Consider the following 12,455-nt stretch of genomic DNA (forward strand, 5'->3'; position numbering starts at 1 on the left):
GTCCGAAAACATAAAATGTCCAGTGTCCAAAACTATTTCCGTCCCTTAAGCACTAAATTAACTAAGGGAAACTTTGACCTTCTGGATCCAGAATACTGATTCTCCTTTTCTGGCCTCCAACTAAAATGTTAAGTTCTTAATGTTAAAATCTTGACAAGCAAACAGAATTCCCAGTTATCACGGGGAATCCTTTCCCCTTTTTTTCGCCTCGCAAATGTCTCATCAGGTCTGGTTCCCTATCCTTTCAGACCTGATTTGCAAATCCTCTTGTTTTAACCAGTTGCACTTTCACAAAACAAATATTTATTTATGAATTTGTAAGGCTCTTATACATCAAGTACATTGTATTTCAAAGCATCCACAGGGCAACAGGGAGGGAACGTGATAATGAAAGGCAAATATAACAATGAAAGAGAGAGGCGGTCCTACTAAGCCTTGTGAGCATTCAGAGTGTGTGAGTGCAGGGAGAGAGGAGGGGAGGGGAAGGGGGGGAGCAAGTGCTAGGAGTAACAAGGAGGGAAGTGCTAAGGAGTAAGTTGCAAATCCGCTTCACTCTCCTGGCAGATTTGACTGGTTATTTTCTTCACCTGCACCTGTGTCCCATAAGAAAAAAATCATCCAAAGCAAAGTTCCCAAAATGTATTATCAAGTCTGATTTACTCCCCTGCCAGACTTGTTTGTTGTTCCAGAGAGCGTATTTAAAGGGGAAGTTCTCTTAGAAGTTTTATTGGCCCAATCGATCGAGCATGTATTTTTGAGCATACATAGATCTATCCTAAAACATTTTCCAATGAATCTTACCTTTTGTTTTTCTCCCATTTACACATGCGAAACTCACGGGTCAGTGACTGTCATCCTGTGCTAATCTTATCTCTTGATTCATCGCCCTAAATTAAAGTGCCCTTGCGGCAGTAATTCAGATCACCAACCCCTCACGCTGACATCACTAGACGCTACGATATGCTCACCTGTTCTCATGATGTCGTGGAGAGCATAGCCAAAAGTATCCTGTTATCGCCTACATAATAAAATTACTTAATGCAAATCCAGGAAGATCAACACACACATCCACACACGGTGTGAAAGTTCACTTTCTTTGCACCAAAGTGAAGCAAACTACATATGCTTTTAAGAAAAAAATAATAGTCAGGAATGTAACAAGTAGTTATATTTTAAATATGATGCTCAAAATGGAAGATTACATCCACGAAAAACATTGACAACATTTGCGACTACAAGTGATTGCCAGACAGCATAACATGCTTCAAATTATTTCCCAAACTGTCAACTTCCATCAAGTTTTGCCAATTTCCGGTTGGTTCCTACAGCAGAATGGCCAAGCACACCAAGAAGGTCGGGATTGTGGGTAAATATGGTACCCGTTACGGTGCTTCCCTCAGAAAAATGGTGAAGAAAATCGAAATTAGCCAACATGCAAAATACACGTGCTCCTTCTGTGGCAAGACTAAGATGAAGAGGAAAGCTGTGGGAATCTGGCATTGTGGCTCATGTATGATGATTGTTGCTGGAGGTGCCTGGACCTACAACACCACATCTGCAGTGACGGTTAAATCTGCCATCAGAAGGGTTAAGGAACTGAAGGACCAATAGAAAGTTATTGTCCCACCATATGCTTTTGCCCATTGCTCACTATGCACAATAAAGAGTGCTTGAGAAAAAAGAAAAAAACAAGTTTTGCCAATTGCCTTTATATTAATTTGTTACTGCTCTTTCCCGATCTGGTTAAGCAAAGGCCTAGTAGGATCGTTTTTTGTTATTCTTCATCCCTATTCCCCTCCACCACCCATCTTTCGTCTTGTGGCACCTTGAAACACTATTTGCTGTATAGGCGCCTTATATATACCCAATACATAAATAAAATCAATCCCTGTATTTGCATTGTGATGTCAAAGTTCTGTGTGGTTAAATCTAATCACTTATGTTTAGGGGTTTACCGAACAGTAGATTTAAGTATTCAGCCGGAGCCAAATAGTTGGCTTTTTAATAAATAAAGTTATGCAGACAAGAAAAACACATTTGTAAACAGACTTTAAAATGGGATTGGCAGATTACTGTGCGGCCGAATTAATCGACAGAGAATTGGTCGCAACTTTGTGATGGAATTTTGCCACATATATATGAGGGGGGTGGGTTTGGGGTAATAATTATTGTAGGAGGGTTGAGGGGAACGTGTGGGGTGGTCTCCCCCGTATATATATGCAGCAAAATTGACCTGTCAAAAAAACATTTGGCCAATTCTCCAGCGACCAATTAGATTTGATGTAATCAAACCAATCCCTTTAAAATTCATATATCCATTCTTTCTCACATTTCTTTTCTTTGTTGTCTATGGAAGATGTTTGTATAAACCCTGAAAGGAATTAATTATCCGCAAATATTTTCCTCAATAACGGCACTGCTTGATGTTTGCGAATTCCTAGGTTTCGCCTGTTGGACAGGGCCCAAGTAAGTGAGACTAGCCCAAAAGTATAATATACATGTATGCAATCACTGTGAGGGGAGACTGACACGTGTCTACTTGTACTTCCAAATGTTCATTTTGGGCCTGACCATCTTTAGCCTTCTGGCTCCCGAAAGGCACTGAAACACAAAAGGAGTAATTACATCAATTAGCACCCTGCTGAATTGCTACTGAATACAAACCTTTGGGATGCTTTCGATCTGTGGTACTGGGTGGGGATGAGGCATGTGAAGGATTTATTTTCATTAATAGATATATTTTTCTTTCTTCTTTGGGTGTGGTATATTTGTGGTGTTTTGGGGCATGGTAAGACACCAGACAAAAATATATAGGAAATGCTGAGTCTTCCATTGTTCTCCGCTGTCCCTAAAGGGAAGGGTCAGTACTGATTTTGAGATGTTTAATTGCATGTGCATGTTTATTTAACTTATTTGTTTCACTTGTACATCCATTTGGTCCAATGTTTCTAAATTGTAAACTTGTATCTCCTTATCTTTATTGCACACATATCCCTCTTCTTATCTTTACTAAAGAAATATCCCTCTTTTAATTCTCTAATGGTGGTAGGAATATTTCTGCTGCCATAGACTGGTGCAAAAAATATAGCCACGATCTTTAGTAACATCTGTCACTTTTACTCAATTCTAAGGGACTCATTTTGGCAACATGAGACTGTTGGAGTGCAGGAATTGTAACCTATGTTTCGATGTAATAAGTACAGCTCTGACTCCGGCACACTTCCCACTAAGCCATCTTACTTGCTTTTCAAACTTGGCCTGCAGGCTGAATACTGCTTCAGGCACACTACCTCCTCAACTATTTTAATCTGGGTTTGAAACTTGCTTAGATCTCTGCAACATCTATATTAATCCACTACATATTATATCATTTGGATTGGAAATTGGTGGGATTGGAACCTGCAAATTACAGGGCAGACCAGGGATACATTCAAAATAGTGAGAGGTTTGCTTCAGCGCACCCCTCCCCAGCAAACCACCAGATGAGTCTGTCCAGCACATGAAGTCCTCTGCACTTTCATACCTCTTCCTGTATTCAATTTAAAAAGTGACAACAGCATTTGTTTAATGATCCTTTTAATGGATAAACGTGACATGCCTTAATCATTCCAGGCACACAGTAAAATCGGTACTTAATGCATTATGTAGGGGAAGATATTCAGCTTCAAGTGATGATTAATAAAGTATTTGGCCGAAGCTGAATATCTAATTTTCAGCTGGAATTCAGCCAAATACTTACTCTAAACCGAATTTCACTTTGAAATTCAACACTTTGCAATCCGCACATATTCATACCATAAAGGCTGGCATGTTGCTCTGTATCACTGCCACTGATCATTGACAAACTTGTGCCTGGCCATCGTCCCACAATATAGATATTACGGTTCCGTTATTGATCGTTTTTGGTTAAATCCGTCCACGGGAAGATTGTATCCATGACAAATGCACATCGCAATGATGTAGCTATGTAAATATGGGAATAAAAAAATATATTTCAGTGAACTTTTTCTAAAATTATATGCACAGTGCATAAATATGTTAAATAACAATTTACGGTAAAATTGAAATGTACGTCTAGTCTTTGCGTCTACTTGAACATCGATGTGGCACATCGTTAACAATCAAGCATACAGCACACATGCAAACATCAGTCGCATAAATACCATGTAAAAGTTTCCTTACATCATTTTCTGATTTTCAATTCTCTCTATGTAAAGTTGACAAACCGTCTCGAACGACAGATCTCATTAATAGAAAGTTCACTTTTTTATTAAGATTCACTATAATGAAACCTATCAATTCTTTTGGGCTATTTGCCACACTGTGTCCTCTAATTGTTAGTATGAAGGATTCAAGCACAAATAACAGAGACCCAGTATAGTGTGTTCACATTGCCAACAGAAGGTTTCGTTTTCGGGAAGAAATGAGGGGGAAAAAATGAACAATATTATCTTGCACTTTCAGTTGCAAGCTGTGCAGTGAAAATAAGGAAATATTTAAACTCTTCCAAAGAAAAAAATCTTTACTTTGTTCTTTACTATAAATATACCGCTTTCTCAATTAACAGTTTAAATTCAAATTATTTGTTTAAACATATAAGAATAGATGCTGAACAAGGAATTGTTAATCTTGGCAGCTATATTTTCAATGTAAATACATGATAACTTGTCTTCTGAATCAAATTTCTTTGGTGCAATTGATAACACCTAACTTATTTCAACCCAATTCTAAAATTGTCCTACAGAACTGCCATTATATGCATGGTTTCTCGTGAAATTAAGCAGGAGCTGGCCATAAACAAGTGGCCATGTTAAGTTATTGTGATTTATACTGCACACAGCTTCCATTTTAATGTTCTAAATGCGCCCTGCCCTGACCCACTTTAGACTACTGCAGCACCTGCAGCCGGGAGTGGTGCAGGGCACGACACACACATTGCTGTGTGCTCAAGGCCACCACCGGGCATGTGCCCAGGGTATGTATGATCATGTTTGTTATAGATGCTGTAATGAATTTCATGATGTCATCACTCCTTTCCTAGAGGTAGACTCTCCTCATGTGGCCAGGGGACAGTAACCACTACCTGATCCTGATCCTGACCCTCTGGGTGGCTATTTGAGGGAGGACAACATGAGTGCAGGCATTATTGGTCCCTAACTGAAACAGGATGCTCATTTCCTAAGGCTTGCATCACAGGCTGATTTGAGTCCCAGTATTTGAGGAAATGCAAATACACCAGTGATAAGAGGATCTTGCGGCAGGGGAGTGTAAGGGAGGCATGGTATCACAAGTGTGACACTGACGCAAAGGATACCATTTGTAAAACCTTTAAGTTTCAATGGGGTTGAGAAATTCCTTGCTCTATAGCTAAAATGGGTGTTGTCTTGACCAGCAAATAATAAATAAAACTGTCCTAGTCAGTCTCTGGCAAATCACAAAACCTATTGCATGCCCTATACCTTGTACAAAATGTGTGAAAAGGAGAATATGTATGCAAAGGAAAATCAGTGTTCAAATATAAAGAATAAATGTGGCTGAGTCGGCTCTCCTCCCCACGTTGGACAGCACAGAGTAAGGCGGTCCCTCTAGGCAAGAAGGCACACTCTGGCTCACGCTGCTAACATAAAGGCAGTTCAAGATGTGTATCGAGGCCCACCTGGCCTTCCACATAAGTCACTTTCCAACTTCCAAAACCAAGTTCACAATACAGTTCACGATGGTCCCCCTCTGTCAGGCTCAGACCTTTCGAAGCAAAAGTTCACATCAGTCTCCCTCAATCAAGCTCAGACCTTTCACAGTCAAACAAAACAAACTCTTGCAGTGACTCACTTCTGCAAGCTTGATTCACCTTTCCCTAGGGGTTCCATTCCCCTAATTTATTACACTTTGGATCTCACTCAGTCGAGCTCTGACCTTTTCCTGATGTCGAAGACTTTGGAATGTGCATGGCTTATTTTCTACATTCCTCTGCAGGACCACTTCGACCTTCCAGGTTTCAATTCACACTCCACTATTGTTTGCTGCAGTGCTTCCTGGTCTGGGTAGTTCACTGTATTATGCACCAAAGTTCTACAATCACCTTTTCTCTTTCCCCTCGCCTCAGGCTCAATTTCAATCACCTTACTTTTACAGTTCATTCACTTTATCGCTACAAACTTTTCACCTTTCACAGAAACTTTTGAATGGGCTACTTCCTTTCGCTGGATGCTACTCAGTAGCGCTGACCTTCCAGCTATCGTTTCTTCAAAGTTAATTTGCAGTTTTGCCTTTCTTCGTGTCTCATCCACACGCATGCAGCGTTCGATTGTGCGATATATTGTTGGTACATTAATCTTTCTTTAGCACACACCGGTCTCTCACTTTGCTTGCCAACTCACTGGCTGTGTTGCGTTTCTTTCTTGTTTTCCAGTTTGCAAGTCCAGGTCAGTAGGCTTAGCCTCGACTCCCTAACTTGGTTGTTCACCTGGTAGGGTCGCTGGCGTCCTTGAATAGCAATGCAGCCTTCTTGTTTGGGATTTGACCTTCTCCACATGTCTTTCGCTGCCTTTTGGAGGCAACAACCTCCTGCAGACGTTCTGCTCTTACTCATGTTCCACCTTGCTCAGAGTGTGGATCTATGTTCTGCCTTTTTATCAGTTTGAGGAGAGCTAATTGGTATCAGGTGAATGCACTTTTAGTCAAGTGCTTGACTTTGCCTGACCCAATTTGCGGAACATGTCCAATGTGAGGTGTACAAGTTAGCATGTTTATTCTCGCTCAGCCCTGTGTTTGTGTGAAAAAGGTGGGGGGGGGGGAGTTGGACATCGGAGAATCCCATAAAAATGGGGGGATCATGGTTACGGGAAAGGGAAGAATACAGTGTCTCACCATTGGCTGCCTCACGCCCACTCCCTGAAGACCCCTCACCCAGGTGATCCTCCCGCACTGGATCCAAAGGCGATGTCCCTGGCCTTGCGGGGGGGGGAGAGAGAAAAAGATCGAGAGAGAGAGAGATCCAGAGATCGATCCCCGGAAACGAGCAGGCGGGACACCCTTTGGTTTCTTGAGTGAATGAACATATGAAAGGACCTGGTAGCAGAGTATACCTGGTGTTTGGCGACTCTGGGACATGCACCCAAATTGTATCGAGGAGCTACAGGAAAGAACCCTGCAGGAGGATATACCAGGTATTCTGCAAGTCTGGGACCCGCACCCAATTTGAGATATTGTGGAAGGAGAATCCCAAGGAAGATGCATGCCCTTAGGATTTTGAATTGCATTGTGCTAGGTACGTGTTTCTAAAGTCCAACTGGTGTTAGACTTGATAGGACTTATCTCTTGGTATTAGGGACCCAACTCTTAATATAGGCCTTTACTACACAAGTCGGTAGTAAAAGTAACCACTGCCACCAGCCATTTAAGTTTGATAGTTACTGTACCAAAAAGTAACGGTAGCAATGGGAGAGGAGCTACAATGTAACCCCCAGCACCACACATATAGTGATGTGTGCTGGTCCCACAAAAGGAAAGGTTAGTAAGATAAGTTATTTTACTTTTCTTGGGAACTGTAGTTCACGCAAGATAATAGAATAAAGAGGGGAAGTCCAAGGAACTCCTCAGTGACACTGCACAGAGGGTGTTGTGTGTCATAAACATCAAAGATGCCTGCATTGAAATACATGGAAGAAAGCATACTCCACAAAAACAGTAGAATAAGATTCCCAGTCGGAATAAAAGAATGAGTGAGTGGCAAAAAAGTTCCCATCAGTCAGGCGAATGAAATCAAAATAGTACAGAAACCAGAAAAAATGCTTGGGGTCTCTAAGGGTAAATGGAATTGGCACAGAAACCGAACATTCTCCCTAACACTCGTCCCCCCTCCCCTCCCACATCCCACAGACTAAGAGACAGGAGGATTTAATCCACTCATGGATGAATCTCTTGGCCCAGTTGTTAATACTTTCTGGAGAGACCATCAGCATTCTTATGGCTGGTTCCTGACCTATGCTCAATGGTACAATCAAATAGACCATCTGAGCAGTTTAGGATTCTCCTTCTTCATTTGCATTAACTATCTCAAGGGTTGGTGATCTGTCCGAATAAGGAAAGTAGAACCATACAAGTATGGCCTAAATGTCTTCAACAACCACACAGTGGCTAAACTTTCTTGTTCTATGGTTGCCGAACTTGTTTCTTGGTCCTTCAGTTTCCTACTGATGAAGCAAATGGGTTGTTCCCTGTCGTGCTCATCCATTTAACACAAGACCGCCCCAATTTCTGTGTTAGATGCATCAGTCTGCACAATAAAGGTCTGGGTATAATCTGGAGCGCTCAGTACTGTAGCTTTACAGAGGGCATCTTTCGGCTCTTTAAATGCCTTGGAACACTCTTCATTCCATCGCACAGTCTTAGGGTACTTGGGTGAAGAGATGACATTCAGTAGAGAAGCTCTGGACCCATAGTTCTCTGTATATTTTCGGTGATACCTTTCAGACCTGAGAAGGCTTACTTTGGTCTGAGTAGTAGGGGTGGCACAGTCCTGCAAAGCTTGTACTTTGCTAGGCAAGGGCCTAATCTCACCCCCTCCTACCTAATGTCCAAGGTAGACCACTTTACTCTGACCTTTTTGACACTTGCTTGCCTTTATGGTGGGCCTGTTCTGTAGCCTGCAACACTTGTCCAAAGTGATGAAGATGTTCTTCCCAAGTGGGGATGAACACTGCTATATCATCCAGTTATGCCATGCAGAAGTCCTCTAACCCATTCAGAAAATTATTAACCATACTTTGGAAAGTAGCTGATGCTTTCTTTAGTCCAAAGGGCATGACCTTGAATTGGTACACACCTGCACGTGTAGAAAATGCAGTTTTTTCTTTGGCATGGTCTGTCAGAGCTATTTGATAATAGCCTGGGGTTAGGTCAGATGTGCTGTGGAACTTGGCAGCTCCAAGTTTAACCAGCAGCTCATCGGTCATAGGTAAATGATGGGCATCAGTCTTGGTGACTGTATTCAGAGCGCTATAGTCTATGCAGAACCTTAACTCTTTGAGTCCTGCCTTTGGCACTAGTAGATCAGGACAATTCCATGGACTTGTAGAGGGTACAGTAACCTCAAGGTCAGGCATCTTGTTGACCTCTTCTTTTATATGATTCATTACATGATCCGACATTCTGTAGCCTCTGCTTTTGACAGGGAGACTGTGACCAGTGACTAGATCATGCTGGCCCAGGGGCTCATGCCTTGTGTCAGAGAAAATAAAGGGGCAAACTGAGTTAACAGAGATTTGCACTCCTCTTGCTGCTGCAGTATCAGATCAGAAGAGATTTCTGCTCCTTCGATAGTTCCATCTGAAGGGTGTCAGGGAGAGGTTCACTCTCCTCCTCCTCTTGGTTAGAGGCTAGACTCAAAACTCCTAGTTCTGGTCTGGAGACATAAGCCTTTAGACGGTTAGTGTGAAAGACCCTCTGGGCATCCTTGGGGTTGCCAAAGTCCACTCAATAATTGACCTCTCCAACTTTGCCTACAACTTTGAAGGGACCTATCTATTTGTCCTGCAAGACTCTTGGTCTTGTGGGGACCATAACAAGAACTAGCTGGTCTGGAGTAAACTCCACCATGTTAGCTTTCTGGTCATGCCAATGCTTGAACAGGGCTTGAGCATCTGTTAAGTTTTCAGAAGCTTCAGTCATCAATTGCACCATCCTTTTTCTGAGGCCTAGTACGTAGTCTGGTGGAGCACTCTCCAATCCTTCTTTGATCAGAGCAAAAGGGCCTCTGACTGAAACCCACTCCAGCTTGAGGCACCTCTCTATAAGCAAAGAGAAGGCATGGCAGTAGAAGATCCTACTTTCTTCTCAGGGGTTCTTCTAAGGCACCTATCATGCTCTTCATTGTACAGTTAAACCTCTCTACCAACCCATTTCTTTGTGGATGGTAGGCAGTTGACAACTTGTAAGTAACTCCACAGTATTTCCACATGGCGTACATGTAGTGGGACATCAAATGTGACCCTGTCAGAGACTACTTCCTTAGGAAAACCTGCCTGGTAAAAATACCAAGTAGGGCCTTAGCAACTGCCTGAGCAGTAACAGTCCTCATAGCTATGTGCTAGGACTGATTTTTTCTACTCTGGCCTGGTGGACAGATGTATAGCAGGCCAACCTATATTGTGATAGGTAAAACTCTGGGGAGCTGTAGCCAGACCAGTTCAAGGTAGCAGTGACAAGGGTCTAGGCTACGTCTCAAGTGGTGGTGTGCTTCTGAAGGGTCCACAATGAGTACACACAATGGGAATCATGGGAATTACAGATTACACTTCGACAGTATATATTAAAATAGTTATTTATTTATGGCCAAACACTATGGAAAATGGCTATAACAGGTAGAAATAACACACAACACTAATACTAGATTACATATATACAGTCACTGAAGTAGGGCATAACACAAACCCCTGTAAAGGAAAGTGCAGATTAGGTTATGTACTACAGGTCCACAGAGAGGTAACCCTATGTTCAAAAAGTCCTTCCAAAAGTTGTCTGGGGCCTTATGCCTAAACGTTCAGGAAAGTTGGAACACAGTTTGTGATGCAGGTAAAATGAAGGTAGGGTCTCTGGGGTCCAGTGAACAGTTTCAAGGGTTGGAGGACAATGTATTCTGACTAATAGAAGTGTCCCCAACTTTTCAGAATGCTTGCGCCAGCAAGCTATGGCAAAACCAAAATATATGATAAGTTTTGTAAAAGTTAAGAAAACCTTTAAAGGGAGTGTACGGGCAAGTAAGAAGCACTGTAACTTAAACCCCGTACTCCGATTCTTCACAGGACTTGACCGGTCAATGGAAGAGGGTCTAAGGTTGCTTTTCCCGCCGTCATCCTCAGTCCTGGATTTGCAGGGGTTGCAGGCTCGAGCGGCTCTCCGATCAATGTCTTTCGCTGGTGCAAGGACTCTCGGGTGAAGAAGACAGAAAAATACGATGCAGGACCCCTCTCAGGACTGGATTCAAAGAAGGTGAGCGGTTTTGGACGGTGGTAACCGCAGCAGGGTGACGCAAAGGACCTCACTTGTCGCGTTCTGGCTTTCCCTCCTATATCGGGTCCCCTTGAAGCTAGAACGCGCTGAGGTAAGTCTGGTAGGACAAGCTGAGGATCCCCCAAGCTCCAGGTCGCAACTCGGAACTGCAACGCCAGCAGCACGGTAGGCCAAACTCGGAGATGTTCAGCCACAGGATTGATGTTCCCTCCACTACAAAGGTTGCAGTCCCTTCGCAGGACTGCTGAAGATCACGAGCAAGACAGGGCTCCACCAGGCCAGCAGCAGAAGGTGGTTGCCAGGCCTCCTTCAGTTGGTTCTCCCGTCTCTTCACAGGTCTCCAGCAGGAGTCTTGGCTCCTTCAGGTTACTCCAGGATCTCTGAAGAATGGGTGCAGGGGTCCTCTTCTTATCCTAAAAGCCAGGTAAGAGACAAAACATTCACTAGCCAATAGCAGGACTTGACACACACACCCACACACTCTCACACACACTCTCACACACACTCTCACACACACACTCTCACACACACACTCTCACACACACACTCTCACACACACACTCTCACACACACTCTCACACACACTCTCACACACACTCTCCCATACACTCTCACTCTCTCACTCTCTCACTCACTCTCACTCACTCTCACACACTCTCACTCACTCACTCTCACTCTCTCACTCACTCTCACTCTCTCACTCACTCTCACTCACTCTCACACACACACTCTCACACACACTCACTCACTCTCACACACACTCACTCACTCTCACACACACTCACTCACTCACTCCCACACTCACACACACAAACCCCCCCCTCTCCAATCAGGACCACTGGCGGGAACCCTCATGCATACCACTCAGATACACTGAAAACATTTTGTGGATTGGGACCAGATAGTCCCAGCCCACATCCTGCCAGCAAACACACACAGCCCTCCAGTAGCCCGCCAAAAGCTTCTGCTTTCCCGGGCACTGGAAGTCCGTATAAGGATTTTCCTGGCCTCACAGGTCAGGAAGAAGACTAAAGGAAAAGAGAGCCAAAGGACAAGCGAAAAACCATGTGGCACGGCCATATTTGGACACTAGCCACAGTTGATAGCCAAACGTGGTAAACGCAGTAAGGCTAACACAAAAAGCACCAGCAACTGGTAAAAAGTCACTGCTGCCACCAGTTTGTCCATTTAGCACACCTAGAGTAACCAACAATCCTTTGAGTGTTAGTTTATGGCAAAACAAAAAGTGTACCCCATTATACTGCATTGTAAGATGCATTGTACAGTGATGAAAAGTTGCCACAAGTGAAAAGTAGTAACAAAGTAATTAGACTAAGGGAAACAATGATTCCCAGTACTGACAGCCTGAATGACATGTCAGTTTCCCCATAACAGATGAGCGAAATACAGTATAGTGATGCTTAAAGCTTCACTGTAATGTAAAA

General features: G+C 43.2%; 2 protein-coding genes across 4 annotated transcripts in view; both read left to right on the forward strand.

Moving 5' to 3' along the window:
- The window catches only part of TNKS2 (tankyrase 2), a 2,182,082-nt gene that overhangs the window by 675,998 nt on the left and 1,493,629 nt on the right, over window positions 1-12,455 (forward strand). The window lies entirely within an intron of this gene.
- On the forward strand, window positions 1,315-1,641 carry LOC138473757 (large ribosomal subunit protein eL43-like). The gene has a single exon (XM_069612202.1). It carries the CDS (start codon window positions 1,333-1,335, stop codon window positions 1,609-1,611), a length of 279 nt encoding a protein of 92 aa, XP_069468303.1. The 5' UTR covers window positions 1,315-1,332; the 3' UTR covers window positions 1,612-1,641.

The sequence above is a fragment of the Ambystoma mexicanum genome, chromosome 8, assembly GCF_040938575.1.
Source record: "Ambystoma mexicanum isolate Mex_15411 chromosome 8, UKY_AmexF1_1, whole genome shotgun sequence".
Classification (NCBI taxonomy): Eukaryota; Metazoa; Chordata; class Amphibia; order Caudata; family Ambystomatidae; genus Ambystoma; species Ambystoma mexicanum.

Coding starts and splice junctions, on each gene's coding strand:
- LOC138473757 (XM_069612202.1), top strand. CDS start 1,333: ATGGCCAAGCACACCAAGAAGGTCGGGATTGTGGGTAAATATGGTACC.